The sequence below is a fragment of the Odocoileus virginianus genome, chromosome 29 (assembly GCF_023699985.2).
Source record: "Odocoileus virginianus isolate 20LAN1187 ecotype Illinois chromosome 29, Ovbor_1.2, whole genome shotgun sequence".
Lineage (NCBI taxonomy): Eukaryota > Metazoa > Chordata > Mammalia > Artiodactyla > Cervidae > Odocoileus > Odocoileus virginianus.
In genome coordinates this window covers 33,944,643-33,970,935 of record NC_069702.1, presented here as the reverse complement: position 1 = coordinate 33,970,935, position 26,293 = coordinate 33,944,643, and the positions used below count along the sequence as shown (strand labels likewise).

At 34.0% G+C, this 26,293-nt stretch overlaps 1 protein-coding gene across 10 annotated transcripts in view; it reads right to left on the bottom strand.

Moving 5' to 3' along the window:
- EPHA5 (EPH receptor A5) overlaps positions 1-26,293 on the bottom strand; it is a 372,969-nt gene that overhangs the window by 178,239 nt on the left and 168,437 nt on the right. For 6 of the 10 annotated variants that reach the window (XM_020893703.2, XM_020893705.2, XM_020893704.2 and 3 more), the window contains exons 4-5: positions 14,314-14,469; positions 10,038-10,373 (exon numbers count right to left, since the gene is read on the bottom strand). The exons of 1 other annotated variant lie outside the window; for it this stretch is intronic. In XM_020893703.2, the coding sequence (XP_020749362.2) occupies positions 10,038-10,373; positions 14,314-14,469 (492 nt within the window). Of the gene's footprint in view, positions 1-643; positions 728-10,037; positions 10,374-14,313; positions 14,470-26,293 lie in introns of those variants that run through there. 3 more of the 10 variants (XM_070458345.1, XM_020893707.2, XM_070458346.1) reach the window with 2 other exon arrangements.

Below are 26,293 nucleotides of genomic sequence, written 5' to 3'. Positions count from 1 at the left end.
TCTGGAATGAGTTCAACCATTCACAGTGTATCTTATTGTCAAGATTATAGAGTGTCTAAAGAAAGAGAGATTAAGAAAGTAGGAAAGCCAGCTAGCCAATAGACTTTAAATAATAATGTCTTATTTCAGAGTTTTGGAACACCTAAACCTATGCATTACAATTAGGATTCTGTGTCTGGATCCTTAATTTAAGAGATAGGATGGGGAGATGCACCCAACATAAATAAGAAAGCAAAAATTTTGGCATTTGAAGAATTCAAAAAAAAAATTGTAAACATATTACACACCATACCAATAACTGAAATTATACCATTAGTTAAAATAATAAACAATTGAACTCATTATTCTTTGAAATATCTTAAGAAACACAGGTTCTAGGCACTATTATGACTCCCAGGGGAAGATTCCAGTAAAACAGATAAGAAAGCAAATACTTATATTGCCTGTACTCCAGGTTACAATAGAGAGGAAAGCCCAAACTGTAGATCAGGGAAAACTTTTCTTAAGGAGACAATGATTTAAGCAGATCTGAAGACTGAGCTATCTAGGACAATGACATATAGTAAGAAACAGGTTTCAGGCAGAGGAAATAGCAATACTGACTAGTGATTCAAGCACACTAGTTCTAGAGTAAGAATTTCCTGGTTTAAGATTCCTATTCCCTCACTTACTAGATTTGTGACCTTGGGCAAATCACTTCACATCTTTAAACTTCAGTTTCTTCATCCTAAAAATGGGAATAATAATAATATTATGTCATGAAGATATTGCTAGGATTAAATAAGAAAATGCAAATAAAGTTCTTCGCATAGCAATACGCACAGTGTAAGTGCTGAAACATGCTAGCCATCATCGATCATCATCTTTGTCATCGTTACCACAAGAGATCAAAGAGAGAAAGAGAAGGAACAGAAGTCCCTGAAGTGTCTTTTTAGAAACCAGAGGAGTCTCTAGAAAGATTCTTGTCAGTGAACCAAAAAAGTATTTTGATGACTTCTAAAAATACTCCACCCCCATCTGCTAATCCTTATTAAATAAACCAGAGATGAAATATGGACAAATTCATTACATTAGTGTCTCATCTTTGAACTGTTTTCCAAGCAGAAATAAGCATAGGAAAAGCTCAGAATGTGTGCCTCACTTAAGCCAAGTTTCAATGGGAATGGGCAGTTGCAGCTGGCAAAATTAAAGGATTTCTGTTGGTAGCTATAACGAGTAAATGAACCTGGTCACAGATCAGTATGACACCAATGAAGAGATATTCATGATATGTAATTACAGAAAACATTTATTTTGTCTCTAGATAGTCTTCCTTAGAAACCTCAAGAACTGACAAATCAATATTCATCTTTAAATAGAAATAATGGAGCTAAAAATTTTCTATCTGTCCAAATACATTTTGATAAAAACAAAAATTATGTGACTGTTTCTTATATACAAAGCATTGCTCTTACTTTGATGCTGTTATTCTCTGCTTATTTCCTTATGTTAATTGTTCTGGATATTTTACTGAATTTGAAAAATTTCAACGCTAATATAAAACTCAGTATTTTAAGAAATCATTGAAGATAGAGTCATCATTGGAAAAATGAAATTTCATTAATTATTCCTATAAGCTTGAAGTAGGTTTTTGTCATTGTTGTTACCTGAGGCATCACTGATTCTATGTTATTTTTCACTTTAAAGTATTTTTCTCTACTCATTTTACTTCACCAATGAGTTTGTCTATATAACACTCATAACGTTTAAAACTTACTTATCTCATGTGTGTATTCAGTCACTAAGTTGTGTCCAACTCTTTGTGACCCCATCGACTTCAGCCTGCCAGGCTCCACTGTCCATGGGATTTTCCAGGCAAGAATACTTGAGTGGGCTGTCATTTCCTTCTCCAGGGGATCTTCCCAACCCAGAGATAGAATCTGCATCTCCTGCTTCTACTGCACTGGCAGATGGATTCTTTACTACTGAGCCACTTGGGAAGCCTTATTTATCTCATAGGATTCTTTCTGTGCATACATGTTAAGTCACTTTAGTCATGTCCAACTCTTTGTGACCCTATAGACTATAGCCCGCCAGGCTTCTCTGTCCATGGGATCCTCCAGGCAAGAACACTGGAGTGGGCTGCCATGCCCTCCCCCAGGGGTCTTCATGACCCAGGCATCAAACCTGCATCTCTTACGTCTCCTGCATTGGCAGGTGGGTTCTTTACCACTAGCACTACCTGAGAAAATTTTCCATGAACTCACACTGTTGAAAAGTTTTTTATAAACTACTATAGTAACATTTATCAATGCCTTATTATGTACTAAGCATTATTCTGTTTTATAGATATTAACTGAATGAAAATCACTATATTAAGGCTTTAAATTGGATAAAGAATGCTCACAAATTGGGTAGTCAGAAGATCTGGGTCTCTGTCCCTGGGTGAATTGGTATGTAAAGGGCAGTGTGTGTATGACAGCTCATTGGATGGCAAAAACAACATTAAGTAGATCTAGAAAAATAACATTTTTATTATGGTGAAAAAAATGAGTTATCAGAATGAGATATTTAATATAACTATTATGTGAAATTAAAAACCTATGCATCCGATGCTAAATAAATTTTTAATAAGAATATTTATGCAGAGAAATAAGCAATCCATGCAAAGGCTATTGTTTAGGAAAATGGCAAATGGATTTGGGATAGAAGCAGTACATAAAAAATATCAATATATAAACCACATAGTTTATATGTTTGAACCTGCATAGTTCAAACATGGTAATGTGTGAGTTAAGAGATATCATCATTAACTCTCATCATCTGAAGTAAAAAGAAAATACAGAATGAAGGAAATAAAGAAGAAAGGAAGGAAAGAGTGAAGAAAGGAAGGATGGAGGGGGAAAGAAGAAAGGGCAGGAGGCAGGAATGGAAGAAGGAAGAGAGAGAGAAAGATAGGGTGGACAAATCTTAACTATTTGAAAAAAAAAACATATTTCTTCAGAATAACGGAGGTAACTTGGTTAACAATTACAGGCAGAAATTTTCATTCAAATTGAACAAATTCATGGATATCATAGTTTGAATATGGTGGCAAATCTGAAGATTTTTCAGCAGTTTCAAGTTTGAGATTCTGAAGCAGCAATGCTACTAATGGCAGCACCAACTGCAATAAGGTTAAGTACCTGCCATTTATTGTTTGACAGCGGCAGTGGCCATGTTTTGCTTCTTCAGGCCAGATCTGTGGTAGAGTACTGGGCATTTCTCCTGAAACTTAGCCCTAATCTTTGAATCTATTTTTCTCAATGATTGTATAAGCCACTTAATACCCCTTATTACAGGCCTCTTCTGTTTAAACCACTCAGAGTAAATTTTGTTTAGAACTAAGAAAATACACATTAAAACCTAAAAATCGTTCCCAAAAGAGAAGTGCTGCAGGCAATAAAAGAATGGGAGTTTGGACCTGTGGTTTGACTGGTTAAATTTCAGTGTGGCAAGAACCTATGTAGTTTTTAAAGGATGTTGCTAATTTTAATCTAACAACAGCAGGCATATAGTGGCTATGTCTTACCACGTCTGGTCACTGCAAATAAAGGGATTCTTGAAGATATTTTTGGTGACCAAATTTCATCTGCTTTAGTACTCTTGCCCATGGTGGCTCAGATGGTAAAGAATCTGCCTGCAACGAGGGAGACCTGGGTTCATCCCTGGGGCAGGAAAGTCCCCTGGAGAAGGTTATGGCAATCCATGCCAGTATTTTGCCTGGAGAATTCCATGGATAGAGGAGCCTTGTGGGCTATAGTCTTAGGGGTTGCAAAGAGTTGGATGCTACTGAGTGACCTTCAGTTTCACTCAGTACTATAAAAGTATGAGAAAAACAAGAAATATAGGAAGGACAGGATGAGTCTGGTTGCACTGCAGAATTTAAGAAATAAAATTAGTGTCTCAAAGTTTAAATTTCTCTGTTCAATTCATATTGAGATGATCAGAGTCTTCATGCTGTAAATGGATGACAGAACTGTGCATCAAAAACCAAGTCTTAGACCACAGAATTCCTGAACTACTAAAATTATGGACATACTGCCTTGCCTTATGAGAAAATGAAGCCACTGACTGGAAAACATGAAATCCTGAGCACTGGAATGTGGATATGGGGGAGAAAATAGATGACTGAAAGTATTCTCAGCTTCTAAAACTTACTGAGTCTCTCTTGCTACCATTAAGTTCTTCCACACCTGGCTGAGGAAGCTATTCCTTGATGTCTTCAATACCTTATCTAAGATCATTAAGTGACAGAAGGATGTATTCTTGCTCAAACTTATTTACTCCACCTGAACTCAAGATCCCAACATCCTCTTGGGAGCCAATTATGCAGTCAATGCTGGGGACAAAAAACTTCCTGAATATGTCTCACAAAACTCTATAACTTAAATCTGCAGAAGCATATGGAATATGTGTGTGAAAATGGATTTTATGTGTTCCTTACAGAGGAGTGAAATTGAAGCTGGTATAAATGCATGATTAGAGATCCAACATGCTTCTCTAGGTAGCTAGCTAGCACAAATGCTAAATGCTTGTTCAACTAGTTGGCCAAGATCTGGATTTGAAAGGCGAACTATCTTTTTATAGTTCAGATACTAGGAATTCCTTGTTTTAACGAAGAAGGAATTAAATGACCTACTAAAATAAGAACACTGAAATGGATTTATTTGCCAAGACCTACGAAACTATCCACTAATTACAACTTCAGAAAGGACTCAGAAGACATGTTCTTCACCATAATTATAAAAAATAAATCGATGAGAACAGTGCCACTTTTATTATCAAAATCTCTAAAATTTCTCTTTTCTTAAGAACATAGAGGCTGGAGATGCAGTGGAGTGATTTCTTAATTTCTTAGGGATCAGATACGGCAGAGACCAAGTGTCAGCACTTTACCACTTGAAGGAAAGTGGACATGGATTTCATAATAGGCGAAAATGTGAATGGTAAAAAGTCTAGCACCAAGGCATTAAGCAACTGAAACAATGGACCCTCTCATCTATACCACTAATGATATCAAGGTCTAAGAAATACAAATCAAAATTTAGTGTTAGTCATGGTGTCTCACCAACACCCAGACCCGAGTAAGCTCACTGACCCTATTAAATGAAGAGTAAACTGTGCTTATGGAGTACTGTGCAATAGTAACATATATTAATATTGTACATTTTCCTTTTCAGCTTATCTGAGGGAAATCTATGGCCAGTTCTAGATAAATGAGGGGTGGGGGGTGTTACCACCCAGATTGTAAATTTTAGATTTCAAGATCTAAATTTAGATTTACTAGCATACAGAATATACTTTTAACAGATTATAGAGCTAACACTAATGTCTGTGGATCCAAAATACCCCTAAGAAACCATGATCTGAGTGGAGGTCATGATGGTAATGTAATGAATGAGATTTTGTCCTGAGCCCACATTACAACTGGCACATTGATGCCGCCATTCAATTCTTTATTTCACCAGTCATAGGTGTATACTTGGAAGATTTCCTCTTCAACTCTAAAACATCTCTTTGTCTCTGAGCCCCATGCAGTAAAAGCTGTGAAACTACAGTAATGACCAAACTAAATTAAATCATAGAGCTTCCTCTTTTTACTCTTCCTCCCACCAAAAGGAGTAAACACACATATCTAGTGGATCTGTGGGGGATGCAGCAGTTAGTGCCACCATAAAAATATATATATATATATATAAAAGTAAAAATATTGAGTATTACCTATGCAAATTTAAATTACCTTGTTCAGTCTGTATAGAAGACAAACTAATCTTGGTAAACAACAATATATTTAATGTAGTGGTGATTACAAAGATAGCCAGTAAGTTCTCTCCACGGAAGAAAGTCAACAAAGACCCTCAGAATTATCATAGCAATGACTGAGCAAGTGACAATGAACTTACTTTTCAACACCTCAATAAACAGAGATCAACAGAAAATGTTTGCTTCCCTCTTCTCAGAAACACTTGTGTGCTTTTACCATCAGCATTCTCTTAAATTTCCAACTCTATGGCATAATTTAGTTTCAGGAACCCTGGGCATTGCCACATCCTGTAAGACATCATTCTGAACAACCATGCAAATTGCATCAAATTGAAAGTACCTGAAATGGAATTATCATGCTCCCAGATACCTTTGGAAGAATCAAGAAATAAAACCTTTCAAAATAAAGGACTCACCTTTCTTAGTGATATTTCTGATAGCTGGGACAGGTTGGGACATTCCCTCCAAAGTGTTTGTTACACTTTGTAACTCATATCATGTTAATCTAGCCCTTTGATGAAAAAGTTGAAGAGTCTAAGACTAATTCAAAACAATTAAAATTTGATCTATTTTAGCTCAGAATTAGGATTCTGTACCTTGGCTTATTAAAGTAGGAATACTTTTCATTTTTTAGTTGGGATAAGCTTATTGTTCCTGGGGATAAAATACACATTTGATATATTAAAGAGTGTCATGATTTAGTTCTTGATTAAAGTATGCCCAGTGCAAAATTATTTTAAAGTAAAATCCTAAAAAATAAGTTTATAGAGGAATATGATAAATGCACACTTTTGTGAGCTGATAGTGAAACATTTAAAGTAACTGTTTTCAATGGGATTTTTAATTTTCATATTATGTTGACATATCACTCTCCATCTACCTATCCATCTATCCAGCAGTTATATTTTTGATGACCTACACTGGTAAGACAAAATAAATGATAATACAATAGGAATGAACAATAGAAGTGTTGTCATGTAAATAATCTAAATGCATTTTTTGTAAAAAAAAATTTTATGCATCAATTTTTCCAAATCACAAGAAACTTGAGGAGCTCCATGAACTTTATTCTTTTTCTAACTTTGAGCTTAATAAAATATGGTTTGTATATCCATGATTTTATCCACTTTGCAATTGGACTATTAAAGTTCTTTATATAATTTATGTATTCACATTTTTTTCTATCATTTCCCCTTCTCACACACAATATTCCTTTACCTTTTTGTAAATTACTTTTTCCCCCCTCAATTTTCCCATTTCATGTGTGTTTATATTTCTTGACAGTGATAATTCCCACAACAACTTTGCAATTCTTTGTCAATCTCGGTACTATTTGTTGAATTCTACAAGGCCCATCCCATAAATTCCAACTAACTGTAGTATTTAGCTTTCCTTAAAACTTCATCTTTTGACTTGACTATTAATTTACATGCAAAAACGTATCATTTGAATTCAGATGACTTTTCGCAAAAGCAAAATGCTAGACTCCATAATGATTTAATAGCTGGAAAAATGTCTTAAATGCTGTATAAACATCCATAAATTAATCATTTAATCACTATCCTCAGCACAAAATCATTATTTCTTTTTATAGACCGATCAGCCAGGGTTACCTAATCAATTTCAGTTTCTAGATTAATGTAAGATTCTTATCTTGAAAAATTACTGTTTTTTTCTTGTACATGTTAAACATAATTTTGAATCTGGGCTGTTCATATATCACATTGATGTCACTAATATAAATCAATCAGAAAATGACAGAACAAATTATAAACTTGAAACAAATAAATTAAGAAACAAATGCATTTCTCAAAAAACATTCCATAGAGATTGAAACTAAAGTTGAAATCTGTTAAAAGAAGTTTTGTATAAAAACCACCTATGGTCCAGATAACTTTCTGTAATTTAAGGCTGAGAAAATATTCAGAAATTAAATCCAACTACTGTAGCCCACTTTCTATAATGTTGGTTCTTGATAAATGTCCAGCACCACTGCATTAAATCTAAGAGTTACTTGAAGTCAATAATTTTTGTGAAATTGATATTTAGTTGGTCTGAAATGTCAGATGCTGCGAAAATCTCTATCTTGTTTTTATTTTTTTGGTAGGTTTGTAAGGATTTTACAGTATGTACACTCTGAAAACTTGGGGGAAAAACAGCAAATCAAAAGTCAACAAAGTTTCTGCTCTGAATACAAATGTTTGTTTTACATGATAGCCATGCCTTGAATAGCTGGATAAAAATTATTCTTTCTTGATATTTAAAGTATTTGTAGTTCAAAAAACATACTGTGCAGTCCTAACAGGCCAGTAAGTAAAAAAGACCTGGGGCAAATATTTATTAATAATATCATTTAAAAAATAGTTATCTAGTTCATCAGAGAAACATCATTCAAAGATGGTTAGGAAAGCTTAAATAATGTGCTCCCAGGGGATGACAACTCTTCATGATTGTTCAATATGCTTTCAGTATGTTAATGGAAGATTCACACTTAGAACCAAGTAAGTTTGAAAGATATTGCATATGAAGGTTGAAAGCCAAAGTTTAATCCCAGTATTTTTCTGATGTGAGAAGACAGTTGACATTCACAGAGCACTTGTGGAATCTAGATACTGTGATGAAAAATTAATGTATGCTAGTATGCCCAAAGCTGAGTCTATACTGAAGGAAAACCTAATTTTCACTAATTTTGTCTACCTCTTTTTCGAACTTTTATTAGTTCAACCTTAGGTTAGGAACTAAATGGAGTAAAATATAAAAATTTCACTGAGGAAAGTGGCATAGAGGTGTACAGTGTTTATTTATTTTTTTCCACGGGATTAAAAAAAGGCTGTGGATTCATTCAACATGGATGAGAACATGAGTGCTTAGAATGATGCTTAGTGAATAATTCAAATATCTTTATATCCTCTGGGTTACTTTTGAATGTTCCTCTCAGTTTTATTAGTCAAAACAACTATGAAGCCAATGATATGTGTTTTTCTTATTCTCAAGAGATAACCACTTCATTTACCTTGACACACCCAATAATTCAAATTATTTTGACCAAAACTTGATTACAGACAACATTTTCTTGTCAATCAGATCATTCCACTACCTACAAACTTATACTAACATTACAGGAATTAAGTCTGACCTAATCCAGTCAAACACATCCCATCACACTATGAGTTCTACTGGCAAGATGTTTTCACCAAGCAAAGTCCACCTGAGGTACTTAAGGGGTGACCGGTTTATTCCCATGAACTGAGAGCTGAGGCCAAGGAATAGAAGGAACATTGCATTTAAACCCCTTCCTACACAGGCACCTGTTATTGACAAAAACCAGTTATAAACTACTCATAGGCTTTGAATGGTTCTTGCCACATAATAGAATGAGTTATTAATTCACTCATAGCTTGATTTGTAGTTTACCAGACAAGAATTCCTCTATATGGATTTACTTAAAATTAAATATTTGAGCAGAAATTTTAGGGGAATTAGTCATTTAAGCAGCACTATTTTCCATACTCCTTAATAATTACTCCTTAATATTTCCAAGTTCTTCATATGGAACATATGTATATTTTCATATGTATGGTTGTTGTACAATGGCTCACAGTTACTATAATTTTGATAAATGGATTTATCAAAGAAAAGTTGTCTTATGCATTTACAATAATAATAATAGAAATAATAAGAAAACCCTATTTTAATATGCAAAGAAAATTCAGATGTAGTGCCAAACTAATAAACCTGCCTTATTACATGCTAACTTAATTAAAGAAAAAACTTGAAGTGAATAAAACAACAAAAATGTAGATCTGAGCTATAATAATTGCACTGTTCAAAATTATGAGATAAAAATTTTTTTCACAAATGGATTTGAGCCATAAATATATTTTTTAATGAAAAAATTCAACTAAAAAGTACATGTAAATCCATGGCTAATTCATTTCAATGTATAACAAAAACTACTGTAATGATGTAAAGTAATTAGCCTCCAACTAATAAAAATTAAAAAAAAAAAAAAATAAAGTCTATCTTTTGTTTTCTGTCCATGGATGTGTCTGCTACAAAACTTTAGCTTTTATTTGCCTAAAACTTAAAAAAAAAAAAAAAGCATCTCAAGATGTATTCATTCTATTCTAAGACCTAACCCTCTGGATAATGGGAAGTTCTTTTTCAGATCTCAGGCAACTTAGCCATGAGCTGGGGAGATAACTGACAGAGTGTGTCCTAAGGTACATGATTTGGTTGGACATCACACTTACCTGCTTGATTTGTGGTTACATTTACAGACACATACTGCCGGGCTCCTGGGCTCAAGTCGGACACTCCATTCACTGCCTCAATCTCAAAGGTATAGTTTGTGTGAGCGAGCAGATCCACCACCATGACAGAGGTGTTTTTCAGGCCGATTTGCTGGGGGAGGTACCTGACATGACCGCCACACTCGTCACACACACCTGCATGGGAGTTGCACTTCTTGCATGCAATATAATATGACACATCTTTCCTTCCACCAGTGTCAGCAGGAGGAATCCATTCCAGAAAGACACTAGTTTCATTAACATTTGAGATGGCATTCCGAGGAGCTGAGGGGGGTCCTGGTTTGCAAAGTAAAGTGAAAAAAACAAATTTTGAGATGATAAAATTAGGCAATGGTTACTACACAAATTTCTGGTCTGAAGGAAAAAAAAAATAGCTTTGCAATCATTGTTTTAAGCAGGGTAGAATGCAAGAATTATCAATTTGTAATAATCTTTGAAAAATCTTGTTATAGTTTTGTAGGGACAATAGTGGGGTTTAAATACTATAGAAATGACTTATCTTGGCAATGTAACAAGTTCAGTTAAAGAAGATGTTTTGCTTAGTGTATACATAAAGAACTATGGAATAAAACTGTGCATGCAAAAAATGTAGATAAAATTATGTATTCAAATATTGGCAAGTTCTTTGGCAAGTCCAAGGAAAAATTCTCCTTGGGGATCGATGTGATTAAGTCCTCAATGATACTTGTTCCCTGAAAGCTAGGAATTAAACATGAAGGATTACTAAGCAATGAGTACAGGTAGAAAGAGGATTTATTAATGTGGCTGTTGACTACAAATTCTACAGAAAGTAAAAAGGAAAAACAAAAACAGCCTTAGTTTATCTCAAAGTAAGTTGCATATCTACTGATAAGCCACCAACAGAATTTGAAGCCTCCCTCATATGACAATAAAAAACTGGAATTTAAGTAGTTGATCAACATTACAAACTGTAATAAAATTTTGCTTACTTTGATATGGTTTTAACATTGTGGTTTGACAAAACTGTGCATTTTACTTAACTGAAAATCTAAAACTTATTTTAAAAATAATTCTCCAAAATACAATAAGAAGAAGAATGAATGTGTTCAGACCTTGAAAAATCAGCATAATAAATTTATATATAATATCAAATGCTATTCATGTGTATAATACTGTATTTCTGAAATAACAGCAGACTAAAGAGAACTAAAATTGGTTACCTACCAATTGTAACCAATGCATTAATCTGGTTGGGGGTGTTGATAATGAGACAAGCCATGAATGTGTGCAGATGAGGGATATATGGGGAATCTCTATATCATCCTATCAATTTTGTTCTGAACCTAAAAATGCTCTAAAAATAGTGTCTACAAAAGAATTAACTGCATATTGTCTGACTCTAGAGTAGATTTGTAGAGACTCAGACCTACAGCTTCAGTCCGCTGTTAATATTATATGATCAGATGCTCTTGAAGAGAAAACACATTTTATTTGTTTCAGAATTACTTAGCAAGGATTTCCCAATAGGGAATAAAATGGACTATGAATGTTCATAAGCATAAATTAACCTACTCAGGATGACATAGCTTAGTTATCTTAATATGTGCTGTCTGTTCTAAACATAGAAGTAAATATTAATTTCTACCTAACATTTATTAAGCCATGACTGCTGAGGACTAAATTTAAAAGTAATAAGAAAGCTACCTAGTATTCATAAAATGTCACTTAAAGAACTCCATAATGTAAAAATCACCAGTTTTGATTAAAAAATCTCTACCTTTGCTGTAGTTGTGGTTGAATCCTGTGAATTTTCCCATACAGTCTCACACACTCCAATAAAAAAGTCACTTTTAAATTGAAACAAGTACTTACGATGGAAATACAACTCTTTTTACTATTGCCTTTAGCTTACTTAATAGTGGAAAATTATGGCAAAAATGTAATTTGAGATCAAAATGTTACAGGTTCCCTTGTGAGAAAAAGGTAAAATATACTTGGAATAGGTCTATTTCAGAAGATATCAAAATTCTGAGTTTTTTTTTCCTGCCAGTGTAACTATACCCACAGTTACCACCTTTCCTCTAAATCTGTAAAACTGTATCTTGGTCTAACTCTTCTTCTGACTCTGCTACCAATAGGCCCTCAGCATGTGAGCTGGGGCACAGATGCCTCTCAAAGTCAAAATGAAACTTATCTATTCAAGGGGAGCCCTAAAGAAGAGGTAATCAGTGAAGGCTCAGACTGAGATGCACTGAAAAATAACTTAATGACATTCCACCATCCTGCTAATACATCGTGATTTATGAACCCAAGTAGAGCTGGGAAAGGCACCCTCAGTTTGAACAGATTCATTAGAATCTGAATTTTGTTTGATTTTCTTTTCCTATAGGTTTGTTGCATTTGGTTTTCCAGAGTACCAGAAAAAAATACTAAAAGAAGTTGAAACCATAAATTTAATACCAAAGAGCCAAACAGACATAAATCAAGTGATCTTATCTGTTGAAGGGTATCATCATATGTGGTATTTGTGGTATTGTGAATGCAACTAAGAACAGAACACACACTCTCACAGACTATTCATTAGGACGATCTTCTACAGGACTCCCTGTCTTTTTTGAGAAATGCATACAAATGAGTGTTCCTCTGAGACACCGTATTAGAAATGCACACACCTGGATACAGAGAAAATATAAACCTCAGGTCCTAAACGAGAGCTAAGCAGTCCTTGGCACCAGAGCATGGGGTCTCACCCATTCCCAAACCTAGTAATTTTACAGAATGGGAGGCTCCTATTCATGCTGAGAAAGGGACTGATCATGGTTGGACTACTTAAAGAAAAGAATACCTATAAAATCGATGAAATTGAAATAAGTCAAGATATGATTTTCTCTAATTCACCAAAGTACAGTCGGCCAACATCTCCCCCCCACTATTTGGGCTTTACTTTGCTCTGAATAATTGAAACAATTTCCACTGCAACCAATATGCATCACATTCAATCACACTTTATATCTCCTCCATTCAAATGTATCCTCTTAAGAAAGGTATACACTAATGTCATTTACCTATGTGAAGAGGAATTGTTTATAGTTAGTAACCATCTAACCCATAAAAGTATCAGAATGTGATAAAGAATGATCTTTAATAATGTGAAGTTAATATCAATGATTTGAGAAATAATGAATATACATTTCACTGACACTATGAAATTCAGGCACTGAAATTCAGATAAAATTTCAGTTGTGATTATTTAAGTAAAGAAACCATATGTCTTTATATATGATACCAGAGAGTACTAAATTTCAAAAAAATTGTCTTCATCTTTGATGGCAACTACAACCTATAGGGATCTAAAAGAGTACAAAATGGGACATCATGGAAAACGAATGATAAGGGGAGTTGGGATTCACTATTCTTTCCTTTCATTTGTTTTTGTTTGATTTGCTATAGAGACAAAGATAGAAAAACTAAAGAAGTATTGTCATCAAGCAAACTAACATGTAAATTTGTTTCCTTCCCAGAAATATGTGGCACACTAGGAAAAAAAAAAAAACACACCAAAACACTGACAGATATGGAGATACCCATTGCAAATGTTGGAATAAAATGTTCATTATTCATCTATTCTAAGATTATCTGACCATATACTTAATAATAGTTAAGGACACTCACTGCTAAAAAATACAACCACTTGAACATCCTAGTAGACAGCTGGTTTTATATTTGACTCTTAATTTGATTTGCCAGCCCTCAGCACTCCATGTGCGTTTAAGTGTTTCCTGTCTTATAAATGATCTTCTTTTTGTTCTTTGTAGCTTACTGGGGCAGGTTACAATAAGAATATAGAAGTACCATGTACTGGATATTTTTGTGATCAGAAAGTTGGCTTGCAAGAAGAGGAAAAAAAAAAAAAAAACCGGTTTACCAGGAACAGGGGAATGGATTTGTCAAAGTCATGCTTGGCCACCATGAGCACTCAAATAAATCATAAAGTGAAAAAAAAAAATTGTATTTGTGGTCCAGATGTTGAACTTGAAATAAGGGAAAACGGATGCTTCCCACTGTAAATGATAAAAGAGACTTGAATTTCTTAATGTTTACTCAAGAAGATTGGATTCTGGTGAAATCCTATATTGGCAAATTAAACATTATGCCTGTTTTAGTGGAAACAGTAATAGAATGTAACAGGCTCCATCATACTATTTCTTCAAACTGGTGAAGGTTAGCATCACCAAAGATCCATGGGTTTCCTTACTTGTGCATGCCATTGTGGGTGGATCAGACTCCCTCCTGAAATAATCCTTTTCACAGACACAAGAGGTTGAAGCTTCCTCATGGGTGTAACTGTGAGGTGGACATTTGCTGCAGCTCTGGCTGTGAGGTGAGGCTTTGAAGAACCCAGGTCTGCACACTGTCAAAAGAAATAAGAGACTAAGCTTTTCCCTGGAACAGATGCAGTGTTTGCTTTGTGAATAATGTCATTATTTTGACTACTATACACAGATTTCATGTAACACCATCCTTTCATTCATTTCAAATTTTTTTCATAAGTTTCTCAATCATAAATAACAGGCTATTCATTCAGATAATCAAATATTTATTTAAAGTATTTAAGTCAAACATGATCAGAATATATTTACAATGATTCTTATGTTACAATAAATATTATAAAGATAATCATATGTATTTAAACAAAGTGCTTTGAATATAACTTTCATTTATGCTATTATTAAAACAACTTATGTTGAAAAAAAACAAAATTTCCACTATGCTCAGAGAATGGCATGGTACACAATAGTTGCTCAAAATTTTGTTGTTAAATTAATAAGTCAACTAACTGTGTACTTAGTCACTCAGTCGTATCCAACTCTTTGGGATCCTTGGATTGTAGTCCGCCAGGCTCCCTGTCCACGGGATTTTTCAGGCAAGAACACTGCAGTGTGCTGCCATTTCCTCGTCCAGGGGATCTTCCCAACCCAGGAACTGAATTCACATCTCTTGTGTTTCCCACACCACAGGCGGATTCTTTACCCACTTAGCCAACAGGGAATGATAAAACCTTCACAAAATTCTATTAGAATGGAGAGAACGCATGATTGAGCTAGTATATCATTCACATTACTATTAATATATATTATAATAATTTCAAGAGGATTCAGTCTTCAGGGTTTGTTTTTTTTCCCCCTTTTACTCCATTTTAGAAATTTTCATTGAGATCCTTACTAATCCAACATTCATCTATTCTGGTATCAGTCATGTTTATACCACAAAAATTATAATACTCTACAAAGGGGAAAAATGTGCCTTATTCAATTTTGCATTTACAATACTTATCACAGTGTTTGACTACAGAAAGTATTCACATATTGTTATGTAATGCACACCAGAGTGAATGACATGGCAAGAAAAATGTAACTGAACTACGCAGAATCACATGAAGAAAATCTCTGATATTTTTGTTAAGTTAGTGGTCAGGTAAGTAAATGTTAACAAACTAAGTTTCCTTATTCTGTATTCCCTAAGCTTTTATCTTTCTCTTTCTTCTCAATGAGTAATAAAGCCAAACAAATATTCCGATTGTCTACTATGAACCATGTGAAGACCATAAAACTGATGGTTTGATTACTTTTTTGGAGCTTAGTTAACTTAAAACTAATCAACTATTTATGTTTTTTTTTCCTATTCTAAAAATCCACTATATATACTCAAGAGAATTTACTCAAGCATCAATGAACATTTGCTAAAGCTTAAAAGTAAATTTGTATTTCCATGGAAATTCTGATAGACATAATGAAATAGGGCTAATTTTCATGTGCTATAAATGATTTGGGATTTCAGTAATCCATGCTAAGGCTTTCTGCCATCACCATGAATAATCAGGAATTGACAAAAATGAGAAGGTATTTTTCACTAGATCTAATTATAGCGATAGTAAAACCTAATGCTCTTATAAATTCAGACTGAATGTGAAGGTATTTGAAAGATAAGAAGAGCTTTTTGATAGTATTAGGGACATTCTTGTAGTTAAATGATTAGGAGAAGATTTAAAATATTATTTTTCTTATAATAGGATTGCTGTAGCAGCCAGTACCATTCTTAGCTAAGTTATCCAATTTTTCTTCTTTTATCCTTTTCAGTATAACCATTCTCACTTCAAACATAATTTTCTTTCAAAGACATGAACTGTCAATCCACACATTCTGCATATTTGGAACTCATTTATCATTCATGAAACAAAAGTCATTTCTTTTTAATGAATTCCTTTTAATTTAAAAACTTTATATACTATCATATATAACACTGCTTTTCAATCCTCCATGGGAAGTTCAGAAATAGGAAATGATATAAATGTAAGTAAAAAGTGGAAAATCGTATCCTTCTCTTCAGTAGAGAAGTTGAACAAAATGCTTTCAGCAGGTGGTGAGCCAGAAATTTTGCTTACCACTGGGTTACAAAGGTGAAAAAGATAGATTTGGCCCTGCCTTTATGAGTATTAAAGCCACCGCATGTGTAACTATAAATATGATTATGCAGGAAAGAGAAAGAGCAGGGAAGTGAATATGGACACCTAATTTAGACTGGAATGCCAAAGAACACTTCAGGAAGCTGTCTCCACTGATACGTAAAGATCAGGAAAATTATCCAAGTTGAGGAGGAGTACTGCAGTGCCTTAGAGGGTAAAATCTTTTCAAAGGAGAGGAGAACAAGTAGGAAGATGGAAAACACTAAAAAGTTGATCAGGGAGACAGAGGCAACAGAGAGGCAGAGATGATGTTAGGGAAGAGGATACCAGGTCAGAAACACATCATGGTTTGTAATATTTGGAACTTTTAATTAATGGGTCAAAACAGGTCATTATAATGTTGTAAGCAGGGAAATGTTAATAGTAAGATCAAAGTAGTGTGTAAGAGACCATTTCTCTCTAGCATGGGCAATGGATTGACAAGAAGCATGGATGGAGGCATTTGGCCCTTCTGTCTCTGTTGCATTGGTCTGGAAACAGACAAGAGTGGTTCCAATCACTAGTATCACCATGAGTGATGATAGATAAGAGTAGGTAAATTCAGGAGATGAATATGAGGTAAAATCAGCAAGATTTCATCATACATTTAATAGATCAGATGTATGAGTGAAAAATCTTAACAATGACTCGAAGGTGTTTGGCTTAAACTTCACAGCCAATACTGGTGCCATTTTCTCAGAGAGAGAACACTAGATATGAAATGTGTTTGGGGAGATAGTAATTATGTTTAAAGTATCATTTAATTTGAGGTGGCTAAAAAAATCCAAGTAGAAGTATAGAGAGGAAAACTGTAGGATTCAATGTATTTCAAGAAAAAATATCAAAAAATCATTAATTATCCATTGCCTTCAAATCATGGCTCTAAATCCAAGTGGGACATGCAATGTTGCTACACAATTGTCTTGTCGTTCAATGGCTTAGTCATCTCCAAATCTTCGCAACTCCATGGACTGTAGCACGCCAGGCTTCCCTGTTCTTCACTATCTCCTGGACATTACCCAAACTTATGTTCATTTAGTCGATGATGTCATCCAATCATCTCACCCTCTGTCGTCCCCTTCTCCTCCTGCCTTCAATCTTGGTATTATTTCTTTAGTTAGCATCAGTCCTCAGAATCAGCATGAGTATTCTGGAGCTGTTCCTCTTTCTTCTAACTCCTTTTAAGCTCTATTCCTTTGTGACTCTCATGGTACACGCATGTGTGCTGAGAAACTAGAAGTCATCAGAGAGGAAATTTCTTACTTTTCTACCACCAAATCGTCAAATCTGTAAGTACTTGGACCTTATTCCTATTAAAAGGGAAATGTATGTTTGCTCTTGGTAATATGCCTGGTGGCTCAGATGGTAAAGAACCTAACTATAATGCAGGAGACCTGGGTTCTATCCCTGGGTCAGGAAGATCCCCTGGAGGAGGGGATGGCTACCCAATCCAATATTCTTGGGCTGGAGAATCCAGTGGACAGAGGAGCCTAACAGGCTACAGTCCATGGGGTCGCAAAGAGCTGGGCATGACTGTGCAACTAACACATGTCTTTGCTCTTAGCAAATAAAAATATCCTCATTTGAATTGGAGCCCCATCTGTACTCTCTCTTAGAGTCATCTTCCAAGTGTCTACTATCCCCCTTTTACAAAATCAGGGGTACTCTCAATTACCCTCTCTCTCTCAACCTCCCCCTCTCTCTTTCTCTTGGCCTCTCCCTTTCTCCTCCCTCCCTCTCTTTGTCATTAACAGGAGCCTGATACAATTTCCAGAACCCTTCAATGGAAAGAAAGTGAAGCAAAAACAAAACACACAGCAACAACACAATCAATCTTGACTTCATTTCTCCCCATAGCAATTAAAATACCAAACAGTTTGGTTTCCATGCGGAACCTAACTTCTTAAATCAGTTTTCCACACATGCATCTCCAATTCCTCATTCTAAGTCACATGTTGACACACTCCACAACAATACCACTCCCTTTGTTAAGAAGGCAGCCCTCTGATGCTATACTTCTCCACAGCCTTTGACCATGTCCTCTTTTTGGAAACTCCTGTTAATTTAACTACAAAATACTAGCACAGCCTACAAGTTTCCAACCAATATTTAAGAAACCCTTTAAATGCAATCTCCTATCACACTCACTATCTCCATCAACACTGACTGACTTGCAATTTCCAGAACTTGAGAAACTTCTTTATCTGCCTTTGAATACTGAAGGAAAAGCATTCCAGGTCAAAAGACAAGAAGTGTAGATTGAGAGAACAGGGATGGTACAAAAGGCTTGTAGTCCTTGATAAGAGACTTGCATTTAATCTGAACACATCTGAGAAGACTCTGTGTGTATTTATTTTTTGAGGGTGCTCTTTCTGCCAAGCACTGTGGCAGGGAATATGTGTGTGATGATGGGGGAAAAAAAAAAATGATGGGGGAAAAAAAAATCTACACTATATTCTGAAGCAACAACACATTTAAGAGACAGAAAATAAATAATAGTCAAAAAAAAGTAAAATTTACTTTTTACTTTTTAATCTTGACAATATTCAACAAAAATTATTTAGGTAAGAAGTAAAATTTTTCTAAATTCCAACTTGATATAATTCATTCAAAACAAAGGAAGCTTCTGGAGCAATGTTGTTTCATAGAACTCCTGTACATTACCTAAATATTTGAAAATACTATGCAAGTCCATTCAAGTTGAACAAGGAACAGGACCAAAGAAACACACCCCATGTTAAAATTTTCATGAGGCTATCTTAGCAGTCCTCTGGAGGAATGGAAACTAGTTTTAAAGTTCCTATTCTGTCCATGCTTCAATGCTCATTTTAAGTTCTATGTTTCCTAAGATGCTTGCGCTAAATCCATGATTACATGTTTCCTTACACATCCTTTAGACCTTTGAACCATTTGCTTAGTGTTTCTTTTATGGAAGATAGAAACTATTTTGACAAAATTTTATGTGTAGATTTTCTCATCTGCTCCCAACTCGTATAAACATTCTGGAGACTGAAAACTGTTCATTTGGTTTTCATCATACGAAGCGTAGTTCTTTGTATTGAGTATATATTCATCAGTATTTATGGGTATAAATAGTATGTTTCTTTCTCAGGGTCTAAATGGTATGGCAGGAACATAAAAAAAATTTTTTAATGAGAAATGTCTAAATATTAAGCTCTGGCAAGTAAAAAAATATAGGATTACAATTTCACTCACTACTTTAGAAGATTTGTACAAACTACCAACACTAACTCTCATAGATAATCAGTTTAAGAACAAGGATGCTATAGACATCAATTAAAATACAGTTTTCAGATTTAAACATAAGATGCAAGTCATCAATATTCAAATGAATGTGTGTGTGTGTGCACTCAGTCATGTCTGACTCTTTGCAACCCCATGAACTGTAATCCACCAGGCTCCTCTGTCCATGGGATATTACAGGCAAGAATACTGAAGTGGGTTGTCATTTCCTACTCTAATTCAAATGAATAAAGGCTGTCCAATTGTTAAAAGTGTGAAAAGGTGCTGCCTAGTGATTAGGAATTCTTTCAGTCTTCAAAATTACCAAAAATGGAGAGTTGATAAGCTAGGATTTTTTCAACTATTCTCAACTAAATTACTTTTAAAGTTTCCAAAATATTTCAGTCTTAAAGATTAATCACTCTTGGGATTCTTAAGTGAATCAATTTTGCAATTTGAAATCAATACTCAATAAGCATGGGAAACAGGAAAAATAATTTAAATTAATGTAAAAAATATTGTTTTAGTAATTTATAATATTAGAATTCTCTCCATTAGAATTAAAATATATTATTTAAATATATATATATATATAAGGCAATGGGAATAAAAATGCAGAAACTGCTGTCTGTAGAGTTCAAGATACAAGTAAAGTTCAAAACATATTGGATTTATCCCATTATACTTTATTAAGAAAGACAAAAAATCACTATGAACAAGGTTTTTACCACCATTCTTTGATATGTAAATTGTCAGAGGATATAAGCTATGTCAAATTTGCTATTTAAATAGATTTTTCAAAATAAAGTGTCCACAAGATAATTCAGGCAAAATTTAAAAGATGTTTTAAGAAAAACAGCATAAAACAACATGCTAGAAGAAAATTACAACTCAAAATATTTCCAATAACATTTACACCAAAATTTAACAATAATAGCAGATTCATTCTTACATTTGAAATTTACATTCAGTATAAAAAAATAGGTATTGTGTTAAAACACTAATTCATTAAAATAAGATTTTAAACTATATAACAGTTCTTGAATACTTACAAAGAGAAACATGAGAAAGATCCTAATTTAGAATTAAGTTTCTAAATAACTTTCAATGACTGAAAGCAATAGAGCTAATCAGAATATTGAAAACAATACCAGAGAAAAATAAAAATACTGTTGATAACTACTTTAAATTTCTCTATATATAGTATATAAATATGTAAGAATGTATATAATTTAGACTCACCAAGTATAGATAGAAGCTCAAAGAAATATCTATATTCATATATAAAGAATAAAATTATTTGCTATATATCCTTTACATATTCATTCAATCAATATATGTAGTAAGCCAAGCCTATGTGTCATAAACAGTACTGGACATATAAATATAAGTAAAACCTAATCATCGCCATCATGCCATTAAATAACTCAGTCATGTGGCTATTGCTTATACATTGACTGGCACATATTTGTGTGTTAAATCATTCAGTCGTGTCCAAATCTTTGCAATCCTATGGCCTGTAGCCCTTTAAAAGGCTTCTCTGTTCTTAGGATTCTCCAGGCAAGAATACTGGAGTGGGTTGTTATGTGTTCCCCAGGGTATCTTTCTGACCTAGGGATCGAACCTGCATCACCTAAGTTTTCTGCATTGGCAGGCGGGTTCTTTACCACTAGCATAACCTAGCACACATTTTTAAAAGACACTCAAAATGACAATTTGAAAGTAGCATCCTCTATGTGTTGTTGTTCAGTTGCCAAGTCATCTCTGACTCTTTGCAATGCCATGGACTGCATGCAGCATACCAGGCCTCCCTGTCTCTCAACCTCTCCCAGAGTTTGCCCAAGTTCATGTCCATTGAATCAGTGATGCCATCCAACCATCTCATCATCTATATCCCCCTTCACTTATTGCCTTCAGTATTTCCCAGCATTAGGATCTTTTCTAGTGAGTTGACACTTCACATCAACTGGACAAAGTATTGGAGTTTCAGCTTCAGCATCAGTTCTTACAATGAATATTCAGGGCTGATTTCCTTTAGGTTTGATTGATTTGATTTCCTTGCAGTCCAAGGAACTCTCAAGAGTCTTCTCCAGCACCACAGTTCAAAAGCATCAATTCTTCAACATTCAACCTTCTTTACGGTCCAACTCTCACATCCGTACATGATTACTGGAAAGACCATAGTTTTGACTAGTTTTGACCATACTGACATTTCCAGGCAAAGTGATGTCTTTGTTTTTTAATATGCTACCTAGGTTTTTCATAGCTTTCCTGTCAAGAAGCAACTGTCTTCTAATTTCATGGCTGCAGTCACTGTCTGCAATGATTTTAGAGCCCAAGAAGAAGAAATCTGCCACTGCTTCCACCTTTTCCCCTCCTATTTTGCATGAAGTGATCAAATACCATGGATCTTATTTGCATGGACCATATTTGCATGGATCAAATACCATGATCTTAGTTTTTTTTAATACTAAGTTAAGGTAGCTTTTTCACTCTCCTCTTTCACCATCAACAAGAGGTTCTTTGGTTCCTCTTCACTTTCTGCCATTAAAGTGGTATCATGTACATATCTGAGGTTGTTGATATTTCTCCCAGCAATTTTGATTCCAGTTAGTAACTCTTCCAGCTTGGCATTTCGCATGATGTGCTCAGCATATAAATTAAATAAACAGAGTGATGATAAACTGCCTTGGCATACTCCTTTCTCAATTGTGAACCAGTCAGTTGTTTCATATAAGGTTCTAACTGTTGCTTCTTGACCCGCACATAGGTTTCTCAAGAGACAGGCAAGAAGGTCTGGTATTCCCATCTCTTTAAGTGTTTTCCATAGTTTGTTATGATCCACACAGCCAAAGGCTCTATGCAGTCAGTGAAACAACAAATGATGTTTTTCTGAAATTTCCTTGATTTTTGTACAATCCAGCAAATGCTGGTAATTTGATCTCTAGTTCCTCTGCCTTTTCTAAACCCAGCTTGAACAGCTGGAAGTTCTCGGTTCATGTACTGCTGAGGTCTAGCTTGAAGGATTTTGAGCATAACCTTACTAGTATGGAAGATGAGTATGATTGTCTAGTAGTCTGAATATTTTTTATAGCACTATGTATGTGTATACACATCCTATGAGTATGTCTGTATGTGTATGTAAACAAAAAACTTGTCTCTCAGTAAGATGTATCCACATATATTATAAATTATAATTATATAAAATTGTATATAATGTATTTTATATATTTATAAAATATATTTTATGTTATACATTATAAATAAAATATATATGTGTGACTTTAGAAATTGTTTACGATTGTATTACTTTCAGATTTTTATGTTTCCTAATCTATTCATTTATAGAAGTACTGTATAATGTAGGGTCAGTGATCAATACTAATACTGAACTTAACTTCCTCTCATAGTCTAGGGTAAGGCACCTCCTCTAGAGGTCACAATAGAACAGAGTATCTTGAGATTTAGTAAAAAATGTATTATGTACCAATATCATATCCTATTTTATTTCTAATTTTAGAACTTACATACTTCATAACTAATAGCTAGTAACATTAAAATATTTAAAATTTAAATAAAAAATTTAAAATTTAAAATATTTCAAATACATACTGAGGAAGTATGTATAGATAAAATCTATACACTAAATAAACTGGGATGGAATATTTTTAATCCTCAAGTAAATTACACTAATTAAATTATTACTTAATTAAAATTATCCCTTAACCAGGATATGGTTTTCTAAGATTAAACTGTTATTCTAAACTAATTTCAGTTTCACAAGTTTAAATACCAAGAGTCCTGTGAATTATTCATGAAAAGACATTATGCAGTGATATGATAATATATCTCTCCATTTTGGCAACATGGATATGCTTGGGATATAGTAACAAATCCATGAAGCCCTTTGGGGGTTTGAAATGGACAGACGGATGACCCCCAAACTGTGTAGAGTTGTAAATAGCAAAATGACCATTTTGTATTTAACTCACTGAATCTCCACTAAAATAAAAGCTATAGAACCTCAGCAACTCTTCAAAGACTTTTATAACCTGTCTATATAAGGATGGACATTTATTGAAAATAACAGAATCCATGGCATCTTTCAAAGCAAAGATTATAATTTCCCTTTAATTTTTGATTAACTGGATTTCTCTCCAATAAAAAACTGCTATAGAAAATTTTAAAGTTGTATTTTAATTACTAATTCACTGGACTTTTTGGTATCTCTATAATTTCAATGGATAAGATGTTGAGCCTTTTGTTCTCCCAAATAGTATGCTTCAGTAACAGTGTGGTAGGATATGTATGAGAGTTTAAATGTGTAAAATACTTGATACTTGGTTATACATTTTCCACCTCATTAAAAATTTGATAAAATTAATTTAAAATTTTAATCAGATATTAAATTTTAACCAGGGATTAAAAAGAATATTAAAGAAGTTAATACTTCTTTAAGTTAAAAAGGAGTATCTATGTTGTTAAAATGAACAGACTGCAATATAGCATTTATTTTGAAAGTATATGCAAGGTCTGGCCCAGGGTCTTTACCTTGATGGCTAAGATAAAAATAGTGCTTTCCATTATGAACACTTCGCCTTGTACCACTGGGCATTACATCTCAGTCAACTAATTCAGAAGATAATAACACCTGTGTAACAAAATTATATTTCCTTTGATATGATGAAAAAGTACAGATTAAGTATGCACTCTTTTGAAATAAAGAATAAACCACTTATGTAGTATAAATGAATCAGTGATAATTTTCTCCTTAAAAGTCAAGCAACAACTACAACAAAGGAAAACTTACTCCTCAGTTTTGTCAGAGAACTACTCCTCAAACTGATTACAATTTGTGTTTAACTAAAACATTAATAACGCAGTTTTTTAGAAGGAGATTAACTGCAGTAAGTGTTTGAAAACTATAATTTGTATTAAAACAAAAGAAATATTTAAAACTTACCCTGATTATTTGTGAGGAAGTGTGCTTGGATCTAGGCCGTAGCTAGTTTATATGAACATGAATACAATGAAGGAAGTATAAAGGATACATAAGACATACAGCTGTTCAAAAGGTTTTCCAAATTATACATTGAGAATTCAACTGAATCGAGCATTTTTCAAATATTCAAGCCATATCTAAGAAATGCTGTCTTTTTAAACTGAAAGTCTATGAATTACTAAAAGCAACTGGCTAGTGCAGTTAATTTAGCAAAAGCAGCCATCTATTTGCCCCTGATTTTCAGTGTTCAAGTGTCCCACTGGGTCTCAAATTAAACAATTTTAGATGTCAACATTAGGGGCACAGCTCTTTATTCACAGAATGGAAAATAATGCATTCCCAAAATAATTTGGTAAAGAGTGTCCTTTAATAATATACCTTAGTTCCAGAAATTTCAAGCAGACAAAATCTGAAAAACATTGCATAGCATTATACATTACACTATTTTCATTTATCTATGTTTAGCGCACATATTTTTTCTTCTTAATGTGATCAGTGCTACAATTTCTCAATCACTGCCACAGTTTATTTTTATGTCTTAGCTATCCAGTGATCTCAATTTCAAAACCACAATGGGTCTTGGCTTTTTTTTTTTTCCAGAAACCAGAGCATGAAGAAAAAGTAAGCCAGAAAGATAATAACTAAATGGCTGATCGCAAGATGATTACAGAGCAAGTTCTTTATTTTGTAATATGGAAGTTTAGACTTTTAGATTACAATCTTAATCCAATTTAGATTATGTTTTAAAGCATATTCTTCTCCGTTGTCACTGTATGATTACCATCCTGCCACCATCTCACAAAACACTCCCTTTTTTAATTATACGACACAGAAACAGTAATTACAGTAGCCATACTAATAAAACAAACTGACATATTCAGCCTGCCCACTAGTGCCAGTCAGTGAGTAGAACTCTACACAGATCCAGATAATTTAATTAGGACAATAACACTATGAAGTCAGTGCTATTAATACATCCATTTTATAGGTACAAGGTGCTTAAGTTCTTACAACCAGCCAGTAAGTAAAGATTCTGGAAGTTCAGCATGTTAAGTTAAGTTAAGTTCAAGTTAAGCAAGTTAAGTTCAGCTTAACACGGTTAAGCTTTCTCACCATTATCCTGGTGACAGCAGGCCTTGAGGCACCATGTTTCTTGTTCCTGGATAACAGTCACTATAGACTTAATTAACCATTCTCAAGGGTTCAGAGTTGTGGAGAACATTTCAAGTGTATTCCATGCAGCCTCAGGTAACCCAGACCGCTATTGGCAAGACCATATTCACTACTTGTTTCATGACGGTGATGGTGTTAGGCCTCTTCCACCTGATTCTGTCTTGAATATCTTACAGATGTCTTGACTGTCATTCACCTTAGACTTAGCTGTTTATCACACTATAGGCAAGTCTGAAAATAGTTTCAACTTCAGCTAAACAAATTCAAAATATTCACTTCATTAGAATTTCAAACTTAAGGAACTGCCAGCAATTG